Consider the following 23453-nt stretch of genomic DNA (forward strand, 5'->3'; position numbering starts at 1 on the left):
CATTACTATTTGTGAATTGGAAGTTTAAAAAGCATAATTATGGAATTATTGGAATACGTAGGATTCATTAAAGCGTAATTCCAATTCCCACGTAAATTAGCAATTTCACAAGTTTTGCGATCATCATTTTCACTCACGGTATGTTTTACTCGCTCGATTCATATGCCTTTCTTCTTAAACTAAATCTGGAAATACACACAGCTTAATTATACAAAATCTGGAAATATACATATCACGAAATCTCGATAAATAGAGCGGTTTGCAGGTTTTACTTTCTAAATTCTCGATTGTTTTCATTGTATGGCTGCCTTTTCTTCTTAAACTGAACATATTCATACAAACATTTTTTACGATTTCTGGAAAAATACATATTACGAAATCTTAAAAATAGAGACTCATTAGGGTTTGCTTGGGAGATATAAAAAGAATGCGAAATCTGGAAATATACGTACATAATATGTATCGAGATCTGGAAATATAGTAAAAGAAAAGATTTAGGTTTTTGTAGGGTTTATTGAGATACGGTTAGGGTTTGCAGGGAGATAAAAGAATACCAATACAGTAATTGATAATTTGGTCTACTTATCAAATTACCAACTTACCATGAAAAAATACCAATTCAATAACCATAAACACTATCCTATTATTTGTGTACTATGTTATTTTATGTATTGTGGATTTAAATTGTGTCTCAATTCTATTCTTTTAAGTAATGATTTTTGACTGAATTTGAGTCAGATTCCATAAATCTTTTAATTTCATGATCAATTTTCTAAATTGTGAACTTGTAGGATTTCTGATTTAATAGTTGTAGCAATTATCTTCTGAAGAATTGTAAAGGTGGGATTGTGTATTTTTAATTTTGTGTCAATATAGAATCTAGAAAGATGGAAGCTTCAACGAGTGATGAATACGATGATTTTGCCAAAACACTTGAAGAGGAGCTGATGATGTTGGACGAGGAGGATCACGGTGCATACTTTGATGACGAAGGAAGTCAGGATATGCACAACGAATGTTCGGGTTCTGGTGGGGTTGAGTTAGATCACTCGGATGGCTCGGATAGCTCCTTTGATGGCTCGGATTGTGATGATGTTGAATCTAAATTCCCCAACCTGTTCACCAAGAGGTTGGTAGTACCTATTACAGTTCTCCACACAATTGAAACATGATCTGTATTTCCTTTGTTTGTTTCATCTAAAATATGGCCAACTATATAAAGGAACAAATTGCTGTCATTGGTCTCTTATGAAGACATCTAAATTCATCACAATCAAGATCATGATTACATGATTTTAAGTTTTGTGAAACATTTATTTAGGAGGAAGTTGACATCTCACTGGAGAGCATTTATCCACCCTCTTATGTGGCGTTGCAAATGGGTCGAGTTGCAAATCAAGAAGCTGGATGCACAATCCCGAGCATACGCCCACAACAACGCCCCAAGTGATCAGGCCCTGTCGCGGAAGAGAAGACGAAGAAGTGAAGCAACAAACAACGTAGAAGCCTATATGTCGCGCCACAACCTCTTCTCTTACTATGGTGCATTCTCCTGTTCATCACATTCAACTCCATTTTGTGTATGGCAATTGAAAGAGTTTGATGAAATTTCCTTTTCGCAGAACATAAGAAGCATAACCAACAGATTTCTCACAATGTGGTGAATAATTCTGGTGAGGAAAAAAGACATCTCTCTGTTTATTAATCAAGAGTTGTTTTTTTTCAAATAATCAATGTTTCATGTGGCAGGTACGTGTGAAGAAGGAAAGAGCGATAGTGAGTTGGGGAACGACGAGGCTAGAGATTGTAATAAGGATCATGAAGACATTCTTGAAAGGCTTGAAGGTCTGCAAAGGCGAGCACATAAGCTGAGGAGTCTATTCGAAGAGGAAAAGGAAGACTATTTTAGGTCAGTTATTTGGCCGGATGGTACATTGGACTTGCCTTTGCCTCGGAAACCAAAATCAACGTACCACCGGATGCCAGTGGGGACTCACCTAGCATCTCAGCTTCTAGCAGAGTATAACTTGGGTGGCGTGCTTTTACCCGAGAGCGCCCATCCTGGCCCTCTGCCAAAACCAACAAGACACCACCCTCCTTCTACTACACATGCTTATCAAAATGTGAGTGTTTCTTTTGCCTTATCTCATCGTTTGAGGCGACAATGGTGATGATGATGATGTTGTTGTTGAGTTAACTGATGTGCAGGAAGATGAAGGCGAAGATGATGACGATGTTTTGATTGACAATCAAAGGGTGAGAGATGAGGTGCCTTATTTTGAGAAAGGGATCATGGTGGTGAATCATGAGGCCTTGGCTAGCAAAAGTCGCGCAGAGCCACAAGATCGTTCAACTACAAAGGCTACTAAGACTAATACACGGTGCAAGAACAAGACATGGAAATGATCTTGATGAGTATGGAAACAAGTCCATATATGTGGATATGAATTTATGCTTTGTTTGTACATTCTTCCATTGGTTATTATTATTGCATAGGTCCCAAGTTGCAGGAGAGTCGAGAGATTTTCTTGGCATGATCGATCCCTTTGTGTGTGGTGTGGTCTACACATAATTGGGATAATATTAATCTGTTAAATTCAACCCGACCGGAGGTGGAGAGGCACTGCTGCGTTGCAGGGCATGCACCTGCAACGTGGATCTGCTTGCGCGCGTCTCATGCTGCGCTCACACACGTGCGTGTGCCGGCTCGGAAGGACGCACCGCGCAGGTATATTACACTTTTCCTTTTTCTTTGTTTGTTTTTTTAATTTTACAGTATTATTTTATTTGAATAATAATTTTATTTTATTTATATATATATATTTTTTAATTTCAATAATTTTACCTCAATTTAAATAAATATATAAATTCATTATTAAGAGTGAAATGGTGGGATTATGTATATATAGTATATATTTTTGAGCGTTTGATTGGATTTTTGTGGATAATTTTAGCCAATTTTATTTAATTTTGCATTTTTACATAATTAACTGGAAAAAAATATGTTCAAATTTTAAATTTCTAACATTTTCTTCTCAACAAAATAAGTAGTTCTTTCTAAAGTTTATCGAAATATCGTTTACCTTCAAAAAAAATATTTTTTATTTTCTTTTTCGTTCAATATTTTAACTATTAAAATTCAAATCATGACAGGAACTTTAACACAATTTATTATTGAAAAGTAGATTTAAAATTAAAAGTTAATTTACATTTAAAAGTTGAGGTTTGCTTCAAAATAAACTTTTCAACTAGTTTCTAAAAGTTTAATCCTAATTAATTTCTATTTGTGTGTCAATTTTTTTCCCTTGATAGTATACTAATCTAGTGCATACAAATTATTTATTTCGTTCTTTTCTCACTTCATTCTCTCCTCTCTATTTTGTTGTTCTCATTTCACTATCTTTTAGACGTTGTTTCCCTTTTTGTGTACATTGTTGAATAATACGATGATCGTTCACACACTTATTTATATTTGTTATCAATTTATTTTTGATAATAGAGTGATCATCAGTCCATTCGAAAGAATTTGTTGAGTAAATTTGTTTTTATCCATAACGAAAAACTAATAAAAAATAAACAAATACTACTAATTCGAATTATTTGAAAATAAAATAATATTTCTCACGGGCCATCCATCCAAACTACTAACAAAAAAATTTATTTTTCCAAATAATAAAATCAAAGAAATGAAAATTGGGAAAATATAATCGCACAAAACAGCACTTTGAAAAACAGTAATGATCAATTTCGTGACCGTTTTATAGTCATTTCGTGACAGTAAATTGAAGCGCAATCTCATGATTTCTATTAATCAATTTCCCTCCAAATATCAAAACTACTCCTATTTCTTCAACTCAAAAATTAGTACTTTACTTCCAACTACAATCTTGATGTGCATATGCAATTGATCCAACAGCAAATGTGTGACTTCCCAAAACGGAAGGCACTTATCTCCATCAACCACCACCAAAATCTGGTTATTCATCTCAATTGCGCTGTACCACATCTCATTCTTGGCTTCTCTAGCTCGTCTCACATCCATCGCCTTTCTGACCGCTTTCTCAGTTCTGACAGCGTCCTTCGCATGAACACACGCAAGCAGCAACGAAGCCAGCATGATCTCATCAGCCTCGTAAGGCATGCTCTCCAATCAATATCTCTGCTTCCTCCGTGCATCCAACTCTAGCCAAGAGATCAACTAAACAGCTGTAATGCTTTAGCTTAGGTTGAGTCCCAACTCTCCCATTTTAATGAACCGTCTGATTCCTTCTTCTACTGAACCACCATAACTGCAAGCTGACAAGATACCATCAAAGGTATCCTCGTTTGGGTTGAACCCATTTCTCTTCATATCTGCAAACGCTTGTAGTGCCTCTTTGCCACACCCGTTGAGTGCCAAGCCGTTGATGAAAGCAGTCCACATAGATGCATCTCTTGCTCGAACCTCGCAAAAAACTTTTCTTGCTTTCTCAATTTCCCCACAGTTAGCATACATGTGCACCACTGCTGTCGAAACTTCTGCATATACCTCCAACTTCTTTTTCTTCATGAATTCATACACCCGATTCCCCAAATCCAGAGCACCCAAATCTGCAATGGCTGGAAGAACAGCAAGAATCATAATTCTATCGGGCTCAAACACGTTGCATGCAAGGAACTGCTGGAACAACAACAATGCTTGATGGGGTTTCTTCTTCTTACAATATCCACCAATCATTGTGCTCCAAGAACACATATTCCTGCCAGGCATCATATCAAATAGCTGCCTAGCATGATCTACATCACCAATGCTACTATATCCATGAACCATAGTTGTCCACGAGACTACATCTTTCTCTGGCATGGCATCAAACATCACCTTGGCTAATCTCATATCCCCCAATTTCACATACCCATCAATCAACATATTCCAAGATACCACATCTTTCTCTGGCATGGAATCGAACAACATCTTGGCTGATGTCATCTCCCCCAACTTCAAAAACCCCTTGATCATCGTATTCCAAGACACCGCATCTTTCTCTGGCATAGCATCGAACAACTTCATGGCTATTTTCATATCCTCTATCTTCACATAACCACCAATCAAAGTATTCCAAGACACCACATTTTTTTCCGGCTTGGTATCAAACAGCGTCTTGGCTGATCTAATATCCCCTGAAATCACATACCCTTTAATCAAAGTATTATAAGACACCACATCTTTCTTTGGCATAGCATCAAACAACATTCCCGCCAATCTCATCTCCCTTGACTTCACATAACCGTTGATCATAGTGGTCCATGACACCAGATTTTTCTCAGGCATGTCATCAAACAACATCTTAGCCGATTTTAAATCACCTAACTTCACAAACCCACCAATCAAAGTATTCCAGGAAACCACGTTTTTATCTGGCATGGCATCAAACAACATCTTTGCCGATCTCATATCCTCCATATTTACATATCCACTGACCATAGTGGACCAAGCAACCACATTCTTCTCCGGCATTGCATCAAACAACATTTTCGCCCATTTCATGTTCCTCAACTTCACATACCCGTCAATCATAGTGGTCCAAGACACAATACCTTTCTCTGGCATCACGTCAAACAGCATCTTGGCTGCTCGCATGTCCCTCAACTTCTCATATCCATTTATCATAGTATTCCAAGATATCACATTTTTCACGGGCATGGCATCAAACAACATCTTAGCTGTTCTCATCTGCCCTAACTTTGCATGGCCATTGATCATAGTGCTCCAAGCAACCACATTTTTGTACGGCATAATATCAAACAACATGTTAGCTGATCTCATGTCTCCCATGTTCACATAAGCATTGATCATCATACTCCAAGACACTTCATTTTTCTCTGGCATGGAATCAAACAACATCTTGGCTGCTGCAATATCACCTAACTTCACATACCCTCCAATCAAAGTATTCCAAGATCCTAAATCTCTTTCTGGCATTGCATCAAAAATCATATTAGTCGATCTCATTTGCCCTAGCTTCACATGCCCCTTCATCATGGTGGTCCAAGACACCACATTTTTCTCCATCATGGCATCAAACAACAACTTTGCTGATCTCATATACCCTAACTTCACATACCCTCCAATCAAAGTATTCCACAGCTCCACATCTTTCTCAGGGACTGCATAAAATAACATCTCAGCTGATGCCATCTTCCCTGACTTCACATACACATCAATCATCATCTTCCACGACAACAAATCCTTCTCGGGCATGGAAGCCATAGCATTGAAAACTCCTTCCGCAGCACCCATATATCCACCCCTGATATACCCATACATGAGAGCGTTCCACGACGCAGAACTCCTCTCAGTCATTTCATCAAAGACTTTCCTAGCGAAGCCCATTTGCCCCATCTTCCCATACATGTCAACCAACGCATTGGCCACGTATAAATTCGAGTTAAAACCATATCTCAACACGTGAGCGTGCACTTCCATCCCTTCCACAATCGATGAAGTCAAGATGCAGCACTTGGTGAGAATGGTAAAAGTGTAATTGTCGGGTAGGAAGCCTTCCTCCCTCCTAAGACAATTATAGAGATGAATGGCTTCAGAGAACTGACGAGAAGAGAGGTGGGACTTGATCATCGCGTTGCATAGGGGGACATCGGGTTGTTGCGGCAATTGATCGAACAGTTGGCGCGCCTGACGAGTGCCGCTGCGCGGATCAGCTGAAGAGAGGTTGGCGATGAACATGGTGACATGGCTGATGAATCGGCGAATTTCTGATGTTAGTGAATGCAGGAAGATGCAGATCACGACACAGATTTTTACGTGGTTCGATTTACTGAGGTAAATCTACGTCCACGGGAAGAAATGAGGGCAGAGTTGTATTGCTTGATCTGTTTTCTTACAGCTTACAATACAGACTTGCTATTTTGTATTTTATCTCTAGAAAGCGAGAGAGTCTACCCTATCTATCTGATCTAGGTTCTATTTATACAAAGGACCAAGATCGTGGCATGCAGCTATTTACTAGGTAGTGGATGTCGTGGAGATCGTGGCGATCTTGCATGGGTCCACTATCCTGCATGAGTTAATGACTGCTTGACACCACTAAATAGATCGTGGGTGTAGTGGAGGTGGAAATCCTGCATGAGTCCACTATCTCCTAGTTCGGTCGAATACTGAGACCGAACTGCTGAATTATTGCCGAGCAGCTTTTGCCGATCTGAGAGTAAAGCTTGATGCCGACCTGAGAGCATAGTTTGATTGGTTGGCTTTTACCGAGCTGTAGGCTGGGGCCGAACTCTTTGGTTGTGCCGAACTGAACTCTTTAGTCATGCCGGACTGATACTCTTTCTTGGGCTTTAGGCTGATGGGCTTTACTGCTGTTGGGCTTGTTTAGTACGTACTCCATCACTACCCCCCCGAAAAGTGAAGTGAATCACTTCGGCATTCTGGATAAAGGTACGGGGTAAGTTGATGTTTGTCCTCGGTCTGATGAAGTGAACTCTTCTTTGACCGGACTTGGTTTGTGTCCTAATTTGGCGAGTTTTATCGCTCGGATCGAACTTTCCGTTGTCCTAATTTGGGGATCGGACTTTCCCTTGTCCTAATTCGGCGAGTTTTATCGCGTGGATCGGACTTTCCCTTGTCCTAATTCAGGCAAGTTTTATCGCGAGAATCGGACTTTCGTTGCAGTTCGTTTCAGACGAAGTGCTTGATTCTTAAGCTGAATTGCGGTCTTGTATCCTCTTTAGAAGCTTTGACTTCACAATCGTTGGCTTATTGCAGCTCGTTTCAGACGAACTGCTTGTTTAAGCTGAATTGTGGTCTTGTATCTTCTGTAGAAGCTTTGACTCACAATCGTTGGCTTGTTGCAGCTCGTTTCAGACGAACTGCTTGTTTAAGCTGAATTGTGGTCTTGTATCTTCTGTAGAAGCTTTGACTCACAATCGTTGGCTTGTTGCAGCTCGTTTCAGACGAACTGCTTGTTTAAGCTGAATTGTGGTCTTGTATCTTCTGTAGAAGCTTTGACTCACAATCGTTGGCTTGTATATGTTCTAAGAAGGGGATCAGCCTTCGAAGAACAAGATACCTCAGTAACATTTGTAAGAGACGACACGCACAGAGACAGACAAAACACACAGACAAAACGCACAGAGACAAATAAAGACCAAGTAAACCAAATAAAGCACATTGACTGAACAGGACTCAAGACTGACTGACCGGACTGTCTCTTACAAATGGAACTTTTTGAGGTTGGAAATGTGCCATGTTCGGGGTACCTGTTCTCCTGACATGTGAGCCAATTTGTAAGACCCTTTGCCGAGGACTTCTGACACCCGATACGGACCTTCCCATGTGGGTTCGAGCTTGCCCAGCTTTTCTGCTCGGCTTACTTCGTTGTTTCTCAAGACGAGATCTCCCACTTGAAATTGCAGCTTCTTCACCCTTTGGTTGTAATACCGGGCTACTTGCTCCTTGTACTTGGCTGCTTTTATGCATGCCAATTCTCTTCTTTCTTCGGCAAGATCTAGCTCGGCTCTCAGTCCGTCGTCATTCATTTCTGAGGAGAAATTTAGAGTTCGGGGACTGGGTACGCCGATCTCCACCGGAATCACGGCTTCAGTGCCGTACACCAGACTGTACGGAGTTTCACCGTTGGAGGTTGTGGGTGTAGTTCGGTAGGACCATAGGACTTGAGGGAGATTTTCTACCCATTGTCCTTTGGCTTGTTCTAACCGAGCTTTTAACCCTTTCACCAGGATACGATTTGTTACCTCCGTTTGTCCGTTTGCTTGTGGATGAGAGACCGAAGTGAACCGCTGTTGAATATTCAGCTCTTGGCACCAATTCTTGAACGTCTTGTCGGTGAACTGAGTCCCGTTATCCGAGATGAGGATGTGGGGTATGCCAAATCGGCACACTATGTTCTTCCAGACGAAATCCAATGCCTTCGAGCTCGTTATCGTAGCTAATGGTTCAGCTTCCACCCACTTCGTAAAGTAGTCCACGGCAACGATAAGGAATTTCATTTGCCGAGGAGCTTGAGGAAGTGGTCCCACTATGTCTATGCCCCATTGCATGAAAGGCCAAGGGCTTTGCATAGTGGATAGATCGGTCTGCGGCATCCTTGGGACATTTGCATGGATTTGGCACTTCGGGCATGTCTTGACGAGCTGCACTGCTTCTTGTACCAAGGTTGGCCAATAATATCCCCATCTTAGAACTTTTTTAGCTAAAGCTCTAGCTCCGATGTGGCTGTCGCACGATCCTTCATGAACTTCTCTGAGGATGTAGTCCGTCTCTTCTGGTCCTACGCACCGCAATAACGGCTGGAGGTAAGACTTTCTAAAGAGGACTCCTTCATGAAGTTCGTACCGAAGTGTTCGGCACGTGATCTTCCGAGCTTCTCTCTTATCCTCGGGCAATTGTCCTTGATCCAGATACTGCAAGATTGGCGTCATCCAGTTCGGCGAGCTGGACACTGAAAGTACCTCGGCTTCATCAATGCTTCGATGCATTAATTCTTCCGCCTTTGAGCTCGGATCTGAGGCCAACTTACTTAAGGTATCTGCTCGGCTATTTTCCGTTCTGGGAACGCGGATTATCCGAAAATAGGAGAAACTTCGGCTGATGCTTTGCGCTTTGTCCAAATACTTCTTCATTCTCTCGTCACGAGCTTCACTTGTACCCAACATGTGATTTACTATGACTTGTGAATCACAATGGACTTTGAGAGATTTGACGAGCAGATTTTGCGCTAACTGGAGTCCGGCCAGGAGGGCTTCGTACTCGGCTTCATTATTAGTAGTGGGGAATAGGAACCGAAGTGAGTAGGTTACCTCGTGTCCGTCGGGAGCGACAAGTAAAATACCAGCTCCACTTCCCATCTTGTTTGAAGCTCCATCTACGAATCCGCTCCAGCAGTCCGGCGGCTCTTCTTCGGATTCCAAGGGCTGTGCTAGTTCGGCATTGGTAGAATTTTTCTGTTCGGCAATGACAGGGATTGCTTGATCGAACTTGGCCTCTGCAAGAAAATCTGCCAAGGCTTGTCCCTTGATGGCTTTTCGAGGTAGGTACTCGATTGAGTGTTCTCCCAGCTCTATGGCCCATTTGGCGATTCTGCCTGATGCTTCTGGCTTGGTCAAAACTTGCCGAAGAGGCAGATCGGTTAAGACGCATACCTTGTGAGCATAGAAGTATGGCCGCAGTCTCCTTGCTGCATTTACTAACGCCAGAGCAATTTTTTCCAGAGGTTGATACCTTGTTTCTGGACCTCTTAATGCTCGGCTTGTAAAGTAGATGGGAAACTGCTTTAGGCCTTCTTCTCGTACAAGCACCGCGCTAATGGTTTGATCGGATGCCGCTAAGTATAAGAAAATTACTTCGGCTTCGGTTGGAGCAGAGAGAATAGGAAGCTCGGCTAGATAACTTTTGAGCTCGTCAAAGGCCTTTTTCTGCTCGGCTCCCCACTCGAACTTTGGTGCCTTTTTCAACACCTTGAAGAACGGCAGTTGCTTTTCGGCTGCTTGGGAAAGGAATCGATTCAGTGCGGCTAGACATCCGGTTAGCCTTTGTACGTCATGTATGGACTTCGGCATTGCCATGTTCTGAACGACTTGAACTTTTGAGGGGTTTGCCTTGAGTCCGTCCTTTGAAACCAAACAACCCAGAAACTTTCCCGAATCTACCAAAAAGGTACATTTTGGGGGTTGAGTTTGAGGTTGGCTTTTCGGAGCACGTTGAGAGTGGATTTGAGGTTGTCTTCGTACTCCGAAGTGCTTTTGCTTTTGACAACTATGTCGTCGACATACACTTCAACCTGTTTTCCGATTAGGTGCCGAAAAAGCTTGTCTACCATCCTTTGATAAGTGGCTCCGGCATTCTTTAAACCGAATGGCATCTTTTTATAAGCGAAAATGCCGAAATCGGTAATGAAAGCTGTTTTCGGAGCGTCACTCTCATCCATCAACACTTGGTGATATCCTTTGTATAAATCAAGAAAACAGAAAATTTCGAAGCCGATCAAAGCTTCTACTTTTTTATCTATATTCGGAAGGGGATAGCAATCTTTAGGACAGTGCTTGTTTAGATCGGTAAAATCTATGCACATCCGCCATCCTCCTCCTTTTTTCTTGATCATCACAGGATTGGCCACCCAAGAAGGATATTTCACCTCGAATAGTACATCCGCTTTTAGTAATTGGCGGACTTCGTCATGGATGACTTGGCTTCTTTCTGCCGCAAAGAGTCTTTGCTTCTGTTTTACTGGCCGGATTGAAGGATCAATATTTAACCGATGAGTGATTACCTCGGGGGGCACTCCGGTCATGTCCAACGGAGACCATGCAAAGACATCTTTGTACTCCTTGAGGAGCTGAATGGTCTTTTCCCGGAGTAGAGGCGTTCCTGCGAAGCCGATCTTGACCGCTCTGGATGGATCATCTTCGTATAACTGAACGGTCATTGAGTTCGGCTCTGAAGTGACTTCGGTCATCTCGCTTGCCTCTGACTCCGGTTGCTGTGATTGCTATGCTTGATGGTGCCGAACTGATTGCTCGGCACTTTTAAGCGCAATCTGCAGACATTCTTTTGCTCTCTTTTGATCACCTCGGATGACCGCTATCCCACCTTTAGTGGGGATCTTGATGGTGAGGTGATAAGTAGAGCAAACGGCCCGAACTGTGTTGAGCCAGTCTCTCCCCAGGATGATGTTGTACGGGGACCGAGCTTTCACCACAAAGAACTCGATCATCGTATTGGAGCTTGTAGGCGCTTTTCCCACCGTGATCGGAAGGCTGATAATACCTTCAGGGCGGGTGTCCTCCTGGGCGAAACTTTTCAGAGGAAGTGGAGCCGGACTGAGCCGAGCTGGATCCACTTCCATTTTATCGAAACATTCTTTAAAAAGAATGCTGACTGACGCTCCTGTATCCACAAATACTCTGTGGATCAGTTTGTTTGCCACTCCGGCTTGAATGACAATAGCGTCTTGGTGAGGAGAGATGGCTGGGACGGGATCGGCATCTGAAAATGTAATCACTTCGTCTTTCTTCAGCCTTTTATGTGTTGGCTCCTCTTGATTGGAACCTCTGCGTTCTGCTTTTAGGGACGACTTAGTCTTTCCGGCAGGAAGAGCATCAATAGTCTGGATTACTCCATCATATTGCGGCTCGTCGTCGTCTTCGGGATCCTCATGCTTTTTCGGATCCTGAGGATTGCAGTTCGCACCTCTCTGCCTTTTGTTCTTTTTCGGCTGCTTGCTTTGGTATTTTTTTAACGTTCCTGTTTTCACAAGAACATCAATACCTGCAGCCAAATCTCGGCACTCCTCGGTATCGTGTCCGTGGGCTTGATGGAAGGAGCAATATTGATCCTGAGGTCGCCGCGCGGCCGATTTCGTCATCCGCCTTGGTTTTTCGAACATATCGGAATGTAGTTCGAAAATTTCCGCTCTTGACTTGTTTAAGGGTACGAACTGAGCGGGCGGCTTCTCAGGATTGAGACGTGGTCCCAATCTGCCTTGTACCGGTGCCCTTTGAATTCTTTCAAAAGGAGTTCGGCGAGGAAACCTCTGATCGCTATGATCGGGCTTCTTTTCGTCTCCTCTAGATGAGCTGTCTAAAGACCGTTTTCGACGGTCTGCCTCATCGGCACGGGAGAACTGGTCCGCAATGTCCCACATCTCTTGAGCTGTTTGCGGACTGCATTCCACGAGCTTTCTGTAGAGAGCTCCGGGCAGGATTCCATTTTGGAATGCTGAAATGACAAGTAGATCATTGAGATCATCTACTTGTAGGCATTCCTTGTGGAATCTCGTCAAAAAGTCGCTGATCTTTTCGTCGCGACTTTGACGTATAGAAAGCAGCTGAGCCGAAGTGATCCGGGCTTCCGCTTTCTGAAAGAACCTCCTGTGGAAAGCATCCATTAGATCTCGGTAGGATCTAATGCTGTCTTGAGGAAGGCTGTCGAACCACCTTCTGGCGTTCCCGATGAGCAGCTCGGGGAACAGCTTGCACATATGGACCTCATTGAGACCCTGGTTCGCCATATTATACTGATAGCGTCCCAAGAAGTCATGAGGATCCACTAGCCCGTCATAAGTCATTGACGGTGTCCGGTAGTTCCGCGGCAAAGGAGTTCGGGTGATATCGTCCGAGAACGGAGTCTTTAATGCTCCGTACATGGCGAACCCGATATTTCTTTGGTACGGAGGAGATGGAGTTCTCCTGTGGTTCCGGTACCGAGGAGGAACAGGAACATGTCGGGGTTGAGGATTCTTTCTCCTGGAAGACACGTCACTACTGCGGTAGTGACTTTCATGTCTGGATGAGGAGGGAGAATCCGCCGTTGTCTTCTCCGGCTGTTGGCTCTTCTGCAGGAAGGTTAAGAACTCCTCCTGCTTCTCGGCCAAGAACAGCTTGACAGCTTCATTTAAATCGGGCTGCTGGGAAGACTCGGTGCGATGACTCCTGGAGTGGCTTGTTCCTCCTTCGTGAGAACCGGAGGTAGATGTCTCCCGAGGCCGTTTTTCAGACCTGCGAGCTGGACTAGCTTCCTCACGGTGATCACGAACGGTATTACGGGTGGTATGTGATCTGGTATGCATTTTTTTTTTTGGGGTGGAAAAAGGGTCAAAAATTCGCTTTATCACAAATTTTGTTCTTCGTTTCCCACAGACGGCGCCAGTGATGAATCGGCGAATTTCTGATGTTAGTGAATGCAGGAAGATGCAGATCACGACACAGATTTTTACGTGGTTCGATTTACTGAGGTAAATCTACGTCCACGGGAAGAAATGAGGGCAGAGTTGTATTGCTTGATCTGTTTTCTTACAGCTTACAATACAGACTTGCTATTTTGTATTTTATCTCTAGAAAGCGAGAGAGTCTACCCTATCTATCTGATCTAGGTTCTATTTATACAAAGGACCAAGATCGTGGCATGCAGCTATTTACTAGGTAGTGGATGTCGTGGAGATCGTGGCGATCTTGCATGGGTCCACTATCCTGCATGAGTTAATGACTGCTTGACACCACTAAATAGATCGTGGGTGTAGTGGAGGTGGAAATCCTGCATGAGTCCACTATCTCCTAGTTCGGTCGAATACTGAGACCGAACTGCTGAATTATTGCCGAGCAGCTTTTGCCGATCTGAGAGTAAAGCTTGATGCCGACCTGAGAGCAGAGTTTGATTGGTTGGCTTTTACCGAGCTGTAGGCTGGGGCCGAACTCTTTGGTTGTGCCGAACTGAACTCTTTAGTCATGCCGGACTGATACTCTTTCTTGGGCTTTAGGCTGATGGGCTTTACTGCTGTTGGGCTTGTTTAGTACGTACTCCATCAAAGGCTGAGGTTGGTATCGAGGGCGTGGCGGAGCATGAAAGCATGGATTTGGAGGAGGGTGGCCATGCGGTGGGTTTTTCTTTGAAGGAGGAAGAAACAATGTCTCGCTGTGGGGCCCCATGGCGGGGACGAGCAACTCGCTTCCATTTTCCATGTCTTGCATTGCAAATTCGGCTCCAATTTTATTTACTACTAATAGTATTTTTTTTATATCTAAATTACATTTCGATGGCTTTTTTTATACAGTAACAGTAAGACTTTATGTTTTTAAAACGGTAAAGTTTGGATTTGTTTAAGTAGTAGGGAGTATTTTATCGTGAAACACTCTTAACTAAATAATGTCATTTTATATGATTAGATAGCACTTTTAATTCATCAACATCCCATATCAACAATTTCAAAAAAAATCAACATGAGGAAATTGAAAACAATCCAACTTCATTATTTTTCTGACATATTTTTGAAGTTACAGAATAAACCAGAAATTAATCAAACTTATGATTTTTGACAATTTACTAGATTACCTAAAGTAGAAGAATCTTAATCCCATATCTCCAAAACCAAAACAAGGGATTAATGAATTACATACTACTAGTAGATTACCTATTAAATATTCATCACGTGTTGCCAAAACTAGTCTTAAACTTAAAAGGAGCAAGTACCATATTTCATACCATTACCATTGATCATAATCACAATGGGTAGAAAATTGATATTTTCTGCCTTGAAAGGACAAAATTATGAATAAGAGAAGAGGTCGCCATAAGAATTGAATAAATGAATAAAGATATCCACACAATGAGAGATGGTGCGCTCAACTTCTGTTCATCACTAATATTGTCCCAGCCGCATTACAAAAGTAGGAGTGGTTATCAGTTCTCATTTAGTCAAAACGATCCTGTCAACTTTCTGAGTCTAGAACGAGCTGAGAATCGCACAGGGATCACCACATCTTCCAGAGCATCGATCTCACTGACCTGAATGCAAGATGGCAAGTTACCTGGACAATTCATCCGAGGGACTCCCCCTCAGTTCTATCGCGATGTCGTCTCCTGTACGTTGTGAAAGCCAAACAACAATATAATACAGGATATACGTGATCCCAAAAAGTAAGTGGACTCAATTATATTACTAGGGGTATTGTAATCTCTTTAAGTAGCTTCAATCATATAATCGGTTCGTCCCTTTTTCACACACACCCATGCTGACCGTAATATGCATTTAATTCTGAAGGGCTTCGAAGGAGTAAACAGCTAAACAGTTGGTAGTAGGGTGGATTACATGAAGAGAATAGATATAACTCTCTAATTTTGGAGGAAAAAAGAAAGATAAAAGATGGAAAACACCTTAGCATATTAGCAGCTATAGCCCATGACATTCATAGCAGAAGCCTAAGATAATAGACGTATGGTCGGCTACCTCTTTGGCCGATTACGATCTTGGTCATGGTCCATTACTCCACCAAGTTCAGAAAAGTTCTCTTCATGCCCTGGGTAGTCAATGTCTGCCTGCTTACAGTATGTAACTTCTGCCACAGTGTAAGTAAGACAACATCGACCAACATATCCAGAGCTTATATACAACTACTTTGCATAATAGATTTAAACAACAAAGTTCTATAATGTACAAGCCTAACCTCATTTATGCATTTGGATGACTAAACCAGCATTCTTTGAAGTCTTATAAGAATGATGCAAGTAATGGCTCTAATCAATTGTTTATGTTGGCTAAAGCTGAGATATAAGTAACTCATAATCTAATTGTTCCAATTTATCATATTATCAACCCTAGAGGAAAATTGGATTCGCAAAGCATTTATGTTATAGTTCACACTCCAGCGTAAAACGAAAAGCACTTTTACCCAGGCCCTCAACACAAATCATGGATTCAAATTGGCATTTAAGTTTTTTATGACGGCTTAAAAGCATTGTGCCATGTACTATGAAAGAAACGACACCAACAGTTCATTCTTTACGAAAAAGTGTACTCTAACTGACCTTCATAGATAGTGTCTTCTTCACTTCTTCCACCCTCTCTTCTACCACCTTCTTGTGCTTCTGGTCAATCTCACCCATAGTGTCAGCCCATTTGATCTTCTCTTGAATTGAGACAAGAAGGTTATCTGATGTAGCCAACCTAAGAAATAACCAAAAGAGTCTTTATATACAGTTATACAAACTTCCGATATCACACATAGACGGCAAGTTACAAGAAATAAACAGTTACAGCTTCAACTGATACAAATTAAGGCTCTGACACAGAAAATGGCAGAGAAAGGTTCCGGAACAATAATTTTGAAGATAAGATCAGATAAGACCAACTTACTAAATCCCAACAAGATACTTAGAAACTTAAACCCCAGCAGTTGGAATTTTAAACTAGGACAATGACAAATCAGCTTAAAGATTCAAATCTCAGAGGGAGAAACATGTACCAATTCCCTAGAATATCAATCATGCTCCCTAATTGTCCAGGTCTGATATCCCTCCCAGCTGCAAATTGCACCTACAAGCCCAAAGATTGATGATTTACCAATCCACCAGTCAAATGTTAAACTGCTAAACACATTAATCAAGGTATGTTATCAGAGTGAGACCTCAAAGCATCTTCGTAACTGATTCAGCTTTCCTCTAACTATCCCCTGCCAATGAAAGCACAAAAAAATCAGCATTGGAATTTCATATCACCAACCTTACACTAAAGAACAACAAGCTAGTATGTCCTATTTAAAAAGGAAGCACAAAGACACTAGTAAAGAAAAATGAAAGATGGCTATCAAAAGTGAGGAAAGGGGCAGTCTCAAAGGCTCAAACAAAAGTAAATGAAAATGGAGTAGATATCATGTTGATAAAAAATATTGGTGACGAGTTCATCTCAGAACTGAAGTGCCATTCGTTGTACATATTCTGGAGCAAAAAGCATAAACGCTTACCACATACATACAATCATTGATGAGAAAATCCTCCAACTCGCGAACATTTGAAACATCCAACTCCTGCATCAATGTGTCGTATGGCAATACCTAGGGGAAAGCCGAGATCAGAGAGTCAAGCAAGAGCAGTTAGATAACTTGAAAAAACAGCCTCAAATAATCTCAGCAAAATATGTCATTTCAAGCAATGAAATAACAAATATTCCGAAAACACAAATGAAAGAATACTACACAAATGCAATTTTTTGCATCATCTAGCATGTCAAACCAAAGAAAATACTGCATCTGTCTATGATAAATAATCTTGGTAGTGGACGACATGGGTATTAATGAAAATTGGTAAAGTAAGAGATACAGAGAAAAAAGTGGTTGAAGTATTCCACCTCATTAGAGAGAGAAACTTAGCATATATAAGGACTAATTTTGGTGGATGGACCAAAATGGAAACATAGGACTATTTTTCATAGACAGATGGAGTAGTAAAATGGGCTGGTGACCAGCATATTTGAAGACAACTTTTTTACACACGGAGTAAAATTGCACCAGGAAATTGTGGTAAAGATGAACAAGTAGTAGTTTCAGAATGCATCCAATTGACTCTTCAGAACCCCCACACCAGCTCTATAACTTTTCTAAAATAATTTTCCTCAAATTCTGAATCGACAAGATATTTATATAGAATATATACAAAATGACTGACATATCAAACCACTAGGACCTTTCTTAGATGAAACCAGAACAACATAATGTATCTAATTTCAGGATCGGGTGGTAATATAATAACCTATAAGAAGTAATCACTGACAATGAAATGAGGTAGCAGATATCTACAACTAGCTAGAAAGTGTGTGCTACCCCTATACATACACTCAGACAATGTATGACAAGCTACCTTGTCTGTCTCGGCCAGAGTAAGCACAGTCAGCTGCTTCAGCTTGAGAACTTGATCAGGAACCAATTGTGGAAGACGACCAGCAACATCTGCCACGTGGCATAAAAATGTAAAACTGATAAGGAAAGAAAAATGCATCCATAGATATTGTAGAAGGAGCTCTTTTAGTATAAGCACCAAAATATCAAACTTATGATGCTCTAGCTAAGGCCTCTCTGCCAACAATCACAAGAAGGTTCTCCTTTTTTTAAGGCTCTGTGCCCCTACTAACACTTACCCCACTGATAAATGATACAATAAGCCAGTCGAAGAAGCCTAATAGAAATATAGGAGTGCCCATATGCTGTAGTTAAAGCATAGGTGCATACATCTTGCAATCAGTATTTTATTTCATTGTGCAGAGTTATCGGGATCATCTTTTTCAATAAAAATTAAAAGTTCAGCCTGACCGTGTATATTTAGTGCATGTGTTTCCATCTGTATGCACATTTAAGATATTTTTTTCCAAATTCTCACTACAGATCAGAGGCTCCTAGTCCTATAAAGAGAGTTAGGATTCCAACTGGCCAGTAATTATTCTAATTTATAAAGCAGCTCCCCGAATCATGTTTGGCTGTAAATTCTGTTAACAATCAATCAATGGGAGTCCTTTGACAACATATAACAGATGAGCTCAGGCACCTGTGACCCCCATTGAATTTATAGTCATAGAGCATATATTACTGGAGGTTTCCAATCAATTTCAAGTAAAAATATAAACTAATGGAAAACAAAAGTACATCCATAATGCACGAGTGTTATCATGGTGCAAGCATCCCTAAGCTAAAAAAGACAGCAAGATCGTCAATACTAAAACACCAGTAACACAAAGATTTTAAAGATTTCTTCTGACAGTAAATACAAAATCCCAGGTGGACATAAAAAGACATTACTAATCTAGCTGAAACCCAGAGAAGTTTAGCCAGGAAACAGACGATTATCTATGTTCCAACATGGAACACAGACAATAAAGTGCAATAACTTTAAGGAAATGACACAACATTAGTCATAATGAAGAGCTCATGTAATTTGGTGAAATCTATACCCATGAAAAATTGGTTATATGAGGAGATCGAGTCTTACTCTTATATTCACTCCAAGTACCATGTGCAAACATGCGAAGCAAATCAAGGAAGGCACTATTCTCAGTTCCTTCAAGCTGCACACATATATACATAGGTTAAAAACTTGAAACTAAAACAAGTTTTAGTATTAGCAACCGGTAACTCAAAAGCATGGAGATTGTTACCAAGTAGAAACTATGATTACAACAAAATATTACAATCCCTTTTCACTTTTGATTGATATTAATATTATTAAAGTCAGTGAGTTTAGGAGTATATATCTTTTATACATCAGCCATATTTTCACTTGATTCTTGCACCATCATTCTCTTTGATCCTAAATTTTTGCCAAACTAGTATTCAAATTTATATGTAGACAAAGGCTAAAATCTTCTCAACAAGCGCACATATCACCCGCAAATACATTACATGATTAAATACAAAATTCTTGACGTTTATTCAGATATCATCATAACATAAGAACTTTACGCATAAAATAAATAGACACTTCCAAAATATATGTGCATCTAGAGGAGATCAAACATGGCACATGTCAAATCTAGATCATTAAAACACCAGTTAGAGAGTGTGTAAGTGGTGGACACAATGATGTGATAATTACATCCTTCCTCCAGCTCTATGTATTAGAGGTGATAAAGAACCTGCTTGAGAAGATACTGCCACACCTTACTATCTAACCTTGCCTCCACAAACACACATTACCATATCCTTTTCCAACCAAGAAACCCCCGCCCAAAAAAAAGGAAAAACAAAACACATACAAGTTGAACCATCATCTCTCTTAAAAATCAAAGCTTATATACTGCATTTTAATCAGCAAGCAAAACCTACGAGATTGTCCGAACTATGCAAAAGTGCACATTTCCCTTCAATCCTATACAAAATATCCCTCCATTAACTCACCACATTAATATATCATAAAGGCGTAACTATAACTCTCCTTTCTATTAATTCCCAGCAATTGTTTGCAAAATCAGAAAATTCCACAGAGACACAAAAGTACAGCAAATTCTGACAAACAAACACAAATTCATTATATGTAACTGTATAAAAAATTATAAACAATAAACATAAAATATGGAGTAAGAGATTAAAACTAAAAACGAACCCCACTTAACCAAAATCATCATAAGCGAAAGCTTTCTAACCTCAGTAGCAAAACTAAAATTCAAATCTTCAAACTTTCAGTGCCACTAGTCCTAACCTAAAATAAGCAACACATACCTCGAGAACACTGGGAATTGCGAGAATCTCGGAGAAAGCAAATAGAGATGGGTGCGAAGTGGCCTCAACGACGACGTTTGCTAGTGCGTGGCCCTTCAGAGTGGAAGCCTTCTTCACAAAATAGTCTATGTGCTCCGCCTGTCTTTCTTCAAAGTCCATTTTTCAAATTCTATTGATTCAACAAAATTATAAAATCACAGAGAACTAGGTTCGTGGATTGCTTCTTTCCTCGAATTATTAACCACAGATGGACGAGGACGATGAGAATCTATGCTTTGAGTGATCACAATTTAGGGTTTGGGAATTCGGAGAGGGCTTTTGTGAATTGTGGATTTTTAGAGTCCCTCTGATGTTTCTGCTTTAGTGCTTCCAAGCATCCAGATCAACTAGTATAGTATAAACACATTTATTATGTTCAAGTACATGTTCAAGTATAATATTTTTTAATAATAAAATTCAAGTATAATATTTTTTAATAATAAAAAATAATATAATATTAATTTATCGGGCTCAACCCGAAATCATTATGTTCTTTTAAATAAGATGCATATTTGATTAATAAAGTTGTTGTTAACTAGTTTCTTGAAATATAGTACATGTCTTGTTTGGATAGATTAGAATTTAGAAGTTATTCTTGGTTTGGTTTTGAAGATTTGCTTATTTTGAGAAGATGCGTTCTCCTTGGCCATTGAATAAGGGTGAATATTTTGTTCTTACTCTTTGTAATTTTTGTTTGTTTCATATTTCATGACTTTGTTTGAGTCACGGTTTACATTTGGAGTAGAATAAACTGATGTTATACATTGTTAATCTTTTGTTGCCTGGATTTTGTTCTTCAATTTTCTTACAAGTCTTCAATTTTTGTTGAAAAAAAGTCTTGTTAGTATATTTTTGTGTTTTATTTTTAATTTCTAATATGCTCAGTACGTTGGGTTCTCGACTGATGGATTTGTTGTTGATGGCAGACTATTCTAGCTCGAATTTAATTAGTTACTTGAATGTAGGATATTCGTTCGTTGAATTTTATTGTTCGATGGTTTCTTCTAAGTAGCGAATAAAATTTCCAAAAGAGCATGTCTCAGGAGATCATCAACAGCCGTGAGCTGCAGATGATGATAACGTTGGATTAAAGGTGCGAATGCGAGCACGGTGATGAGTTGACTCCCTGACCAGTCCTGAGCTGGCCATAGGCGAAACATAGTTTAAGGGCTTGAGGGAACTAATGGCCTCTCGGGCTGTTGCAAGGGATGAGAAAGATCCCTTCAGTGTTTGCATCTCATGAGATTGTCAAACGCCACACGTTTAAATTTATTTATCACATGGTTTGTCGTTTATTACTATATGTTGATTAAATTTATAGAAAATTGTAAACAATATAACAAACAGCCCTTCTTCTATATTATATAGACTGATCAGTAGACTCATAATTTCAAAAGATTTTTCAGCCGGTACCTTATATAAGTAATTTATTGATATTCTCAACTTAGGGTTACATGGACCCGGAATTATAAGGATGAAGATTAAGAAGTGGATGCAAACAAAGATATTGAAGAGGAGATGATGCCGGGGCTGCTGCAGATTGTGATCGTTCTCGTCGTTGCATGAGACTCTTGAGTCGTTGTTGGCATCGAATGCTAGCTGCAGAGGTAGAGAATGACGGATAGGTGTAGGGGTGCTAGATTGAACTTGAATTCGATTTGTTGTTAGAATTGTAACATAGATGAAATCCATCTCTCATATCATCATGGTACCACATTTTTTCAGGTGGCAAGTCAAAAAAGTTGCCAACTCTCTCCAGTGAAGCTGAGAGGCAAAGCTGCATTGATGGATACTATGCAATAGTTGGACCTTACTCCTTAGCAAATTCAGATATTTTTCAAGAAACAAGTGATAGTCCCCTACCCTGCTTTTGTCCCCCAAAAAAGTCTAAAAGATATGCACCACTAGTTTGTTTTGATAACTGTACAAGAAAAGATAAGGGCAAGCATTATATTAGTATTTGCTGTGAAAACTTCTCATTTGAAGCATCACAAATCAGAATATTGTCTTAAGCTCCATAATGCTTTTGAGTTGAGACCCTAAAGTTTATTGTTTTTTCACTAGTGATTGATAAGATTCTCTAAGCACACTGGTCTCCATGTACATTTTTTTTCAATAATGTTAATTTGCCTCAGACAATATAAGTTTTGGATAGTACTGCTATAATTTTTTCATTACCAGCATTTTCTTGGAGTACCATGTAGTGGAAACTGAAAGGTCTGCAAAAAAATAATATTAGTATTGGAAAACAATGATATTTTTCTTTGAGGGGAAGCAAAATGATGAGCAATGAGAGGCCCCAAGAATTGCACAGAATTAGATTGAATGGAAAGAAAGGCAGGGCCCTTTGATGCACCACTTTGAGGGTGGAATATATTAATGGTAGTAACAGGTGGTGGAATGTAGAATAACTTCCTCTTTTCTTTCTACCCTTTAGGAATATTTATGATCCTATTCCTATAGGTATCATTTATGTGCAACAGAAAATCACATGTGACACATAATTTGAAGGGTAAATTCCCCCTAAAATGCATTGGATAACTTCACAAATAGTGTAGTTTTAATGAGGGATGGTCCAAAAGAATGTGTATGGAAAGAAGAATTCTTTCACAAACTTCAACCTGCGACTCCCACCATACCTATGTTGTCTTTTTAATTCATCTGTCCCAATAAAGAAAAAAAGGAATCAATACATTGGAACATTAAAAGGACATTTTTCCTGGGCTCTATGGTTGAACTTTTTTTTTTGGAAGATCAAGGGTTGGAATCCCCATCTTCAACATAAATATTTAATTGTTCAAATCAATAGTTAGATTGCCAAGGTGAAACAATACAAAAATAAGATCATTTTAACTTTTATTTGTCAAGGTGGTGCTGTGCTCAATGCATATATACTTGGTCTTTGAAACTATAAGATCTTTCTG

The 23453-nt window shown here is 40.2% G+C and overlaps 3 protein-coding genes, 1 long non-coding RNA gene and 1 pseudogene across 11 annotated transcripts; 2 read left to right on the top strand and 3 right to left on the bottom strand.

Moving 5' to 3' along the window:
* Positions 1 to 18: 18 nt before the first annotated feature.
* On the top strand, positions 19 to 3434 carry LOC121800526. 3 transcript variants are annotated; one of them, XM_042200094.1, is made up of 7 exons: positions 19 to 138; positions 877 to 1129; positions 1322 to 1542; positions 1623 to 1673; positions 1750 to 2123; positions 2209 to 2415; positions 2497 to 3429. In XM_042200094.1, exons 2-6 carry the CDS (start codon positions 888 to 890, stop codon positions 2404 to 2406), a joined length of 1086 nt encoding a protein of 361 aa, XP_042056028.1. In that variant the 5' UTR covers positions 19 to 138; positions 877 to 887; the 3' UTR covers positions 2407 to 2415; positions 2497 to 3429. The 3 variants fall into 3 exon arrangements, with proteins under 3 accessions (XP_042056028.1, XP_042056034.1, XP_042056023.1); XM_042200100.1 differs by lacking the exon at positions 19 to 138 and adding an exon at positions 181 to 265 and having other exon boundaries at positions 1762 to 2123; positions 2497 to 3434; XM_042200089.1 differs by lacking the exon at positions 19 to 138 and adding an exon at positions 183 to 265 and having other exon boundaries at positions 2497 to 3430.
* A 393-nt stretch (positions 3435 to 3827) lies between these two features.
* On the bottom strand, positions 3828 to 5431 carry LOC121805339 (annotated as a pseudogene).
* A 67-nt stretch (positions 5432 to 5498) lies between these two features.
* On the bottom strand, positions 5499 to 6721 carry LOC121790579 (pentatricopeptide repeat-containing protein At2g44880-like). The gene is made up of 2 exons (XM_042188786.1): positions 5575 to 6721; positions 5499 to 5533 (listed from the first exon to the last, which is right to left on the bottom strand). The coding sequence occupies exons 1-2, from the start codon at positions 6719 to 6721 to the stop codon at positions 5499 to 5501; spliced, it is 1182 nt and encodes a 393-aa protein (XP_042044720.1).
* An 8335-nt stretch (positions 6722 to 15056) lies between these two features.
* LOC121751985 (COP9 signalosome complex subunit 7-like) lies at positions 15057 to 20865 on the bottom strand. 6 transcript variants are annotated; one of them, XM_042146835.1, is made up of 9 exons: positions 20491 to 20865; positions 19265 to 19340; positions 18143 to 18231; positions 17251 to 17340; positions 16915 to 16959; positions 16753 to 16823; positions 16316 to 16454; positions 15738 to 15826; positions 15057 to 15370 (listed from the first exon to the last, which is right to left on the bottom strand). In XM_042146835.1, exons 1-9 carry the CDS (start codon positions 20647 to 20649, stop codon positions 15328 to 15330), a joined length of 801 nt encoding a protein of 266 aa, XP_042002769.1. In that variant the 5' UTR covers positions 20650 to 20865; the 3' UTR covers positions 15057 to 15327. The 6 variants fall into 6 exon arrangements, with proteins under 6 accessions (XP_042002769.1, XP_042002802.1, XP_042002787.1 ...); XM_042146868.1 differs by having other exon boundaries at positions 15738 to 15843; XM_042146853.1 differs by having other exon boundaries at positions 15738 to 15846.
* A 228-nt stretch (positions 20866 to 21093) lies between these two features.
* On the top strand, positions 21094 to 22855 carry LOC121804213. Its single transcript, XR_006051118.1, has 3 exons — positions 21094 to 21188; positions 21495 to 22136; positions 22255 to 22855. It is a non-coding gene; the product is annotated as an uncharacterized LOC121804213 (long non-coding RNA).
* The last annotated feature ends 598 nt before the right edge of the window (positions 22856 to 23453 follow it).

Source organism: Salvia splendens, chromosome 1, assembly GCF_004379255.2.
Source record: "Salvia splendens isolate huo1 chromosome 1, SspV2, whole genome shotgun sequence".
Lineage (NCBI taxonomy): Eukaryota > Viridiplantae > Streptophyta > Magnoliopsida > Lamiales > Lamiaceae > Salvia > Salvia splendens.

Coding starts and splice junctions, on each gene's coding strand:
- LOC121800526 (XM_042200094.1), top strand. CDS start 888: ATGGAAGCTTCAACGAGTGATGAATACGATGATTTTGCCAAAACACTT. Junction 1,543..1,622: donor CAACCTCTTCTCTTACTATG/GTGCATTCTCCT, acceptor TCCTTTTCGCAG/AACATAAGAAGCATAACCAA. Junction 1,674..1,749: donor CAATGTGGTGAATAATTCTG/GTGAGGAAAAAA, acceptor TTCATGTGGCAG/GTACGTGTGAAGAAGGAAAG.
- LOC121751985 (XM_042146835.1), bottom strand. CDS start 20,649: ATGGACTTTGAAGAAAGACAGGCGGAGCACATAGACTATTTTGTGAAG. Junction 18,232..19,264: donor TACTTGGAGTGAATATAAGA/GTAAGACTCGAT, acceptor GCCACGTGGCAG/ATGTTGCTGGTCGTCTTCCA. Junction 16,455..16,752: donor ATTGATATTCTAGGGAATTG/GTACATGTTTCT, acceptor GTTATTTCTTAG/GTTGGCTACATCAGATAACC.
- LOC121790579 (XM_042188786.1), bottom strand. CDS start 6,721: ATGTTCATCGCCAACCTCTCTTCAGCTGATCCGCGCAGCGGCACTCGT. Junction 5,534..5,574: donor TGACGTGATGCCAGAGAAAG/GTATTGTGTCTT, acceptor GGGTATGTGAAG/TTGAGGAACATGAAATGGGC.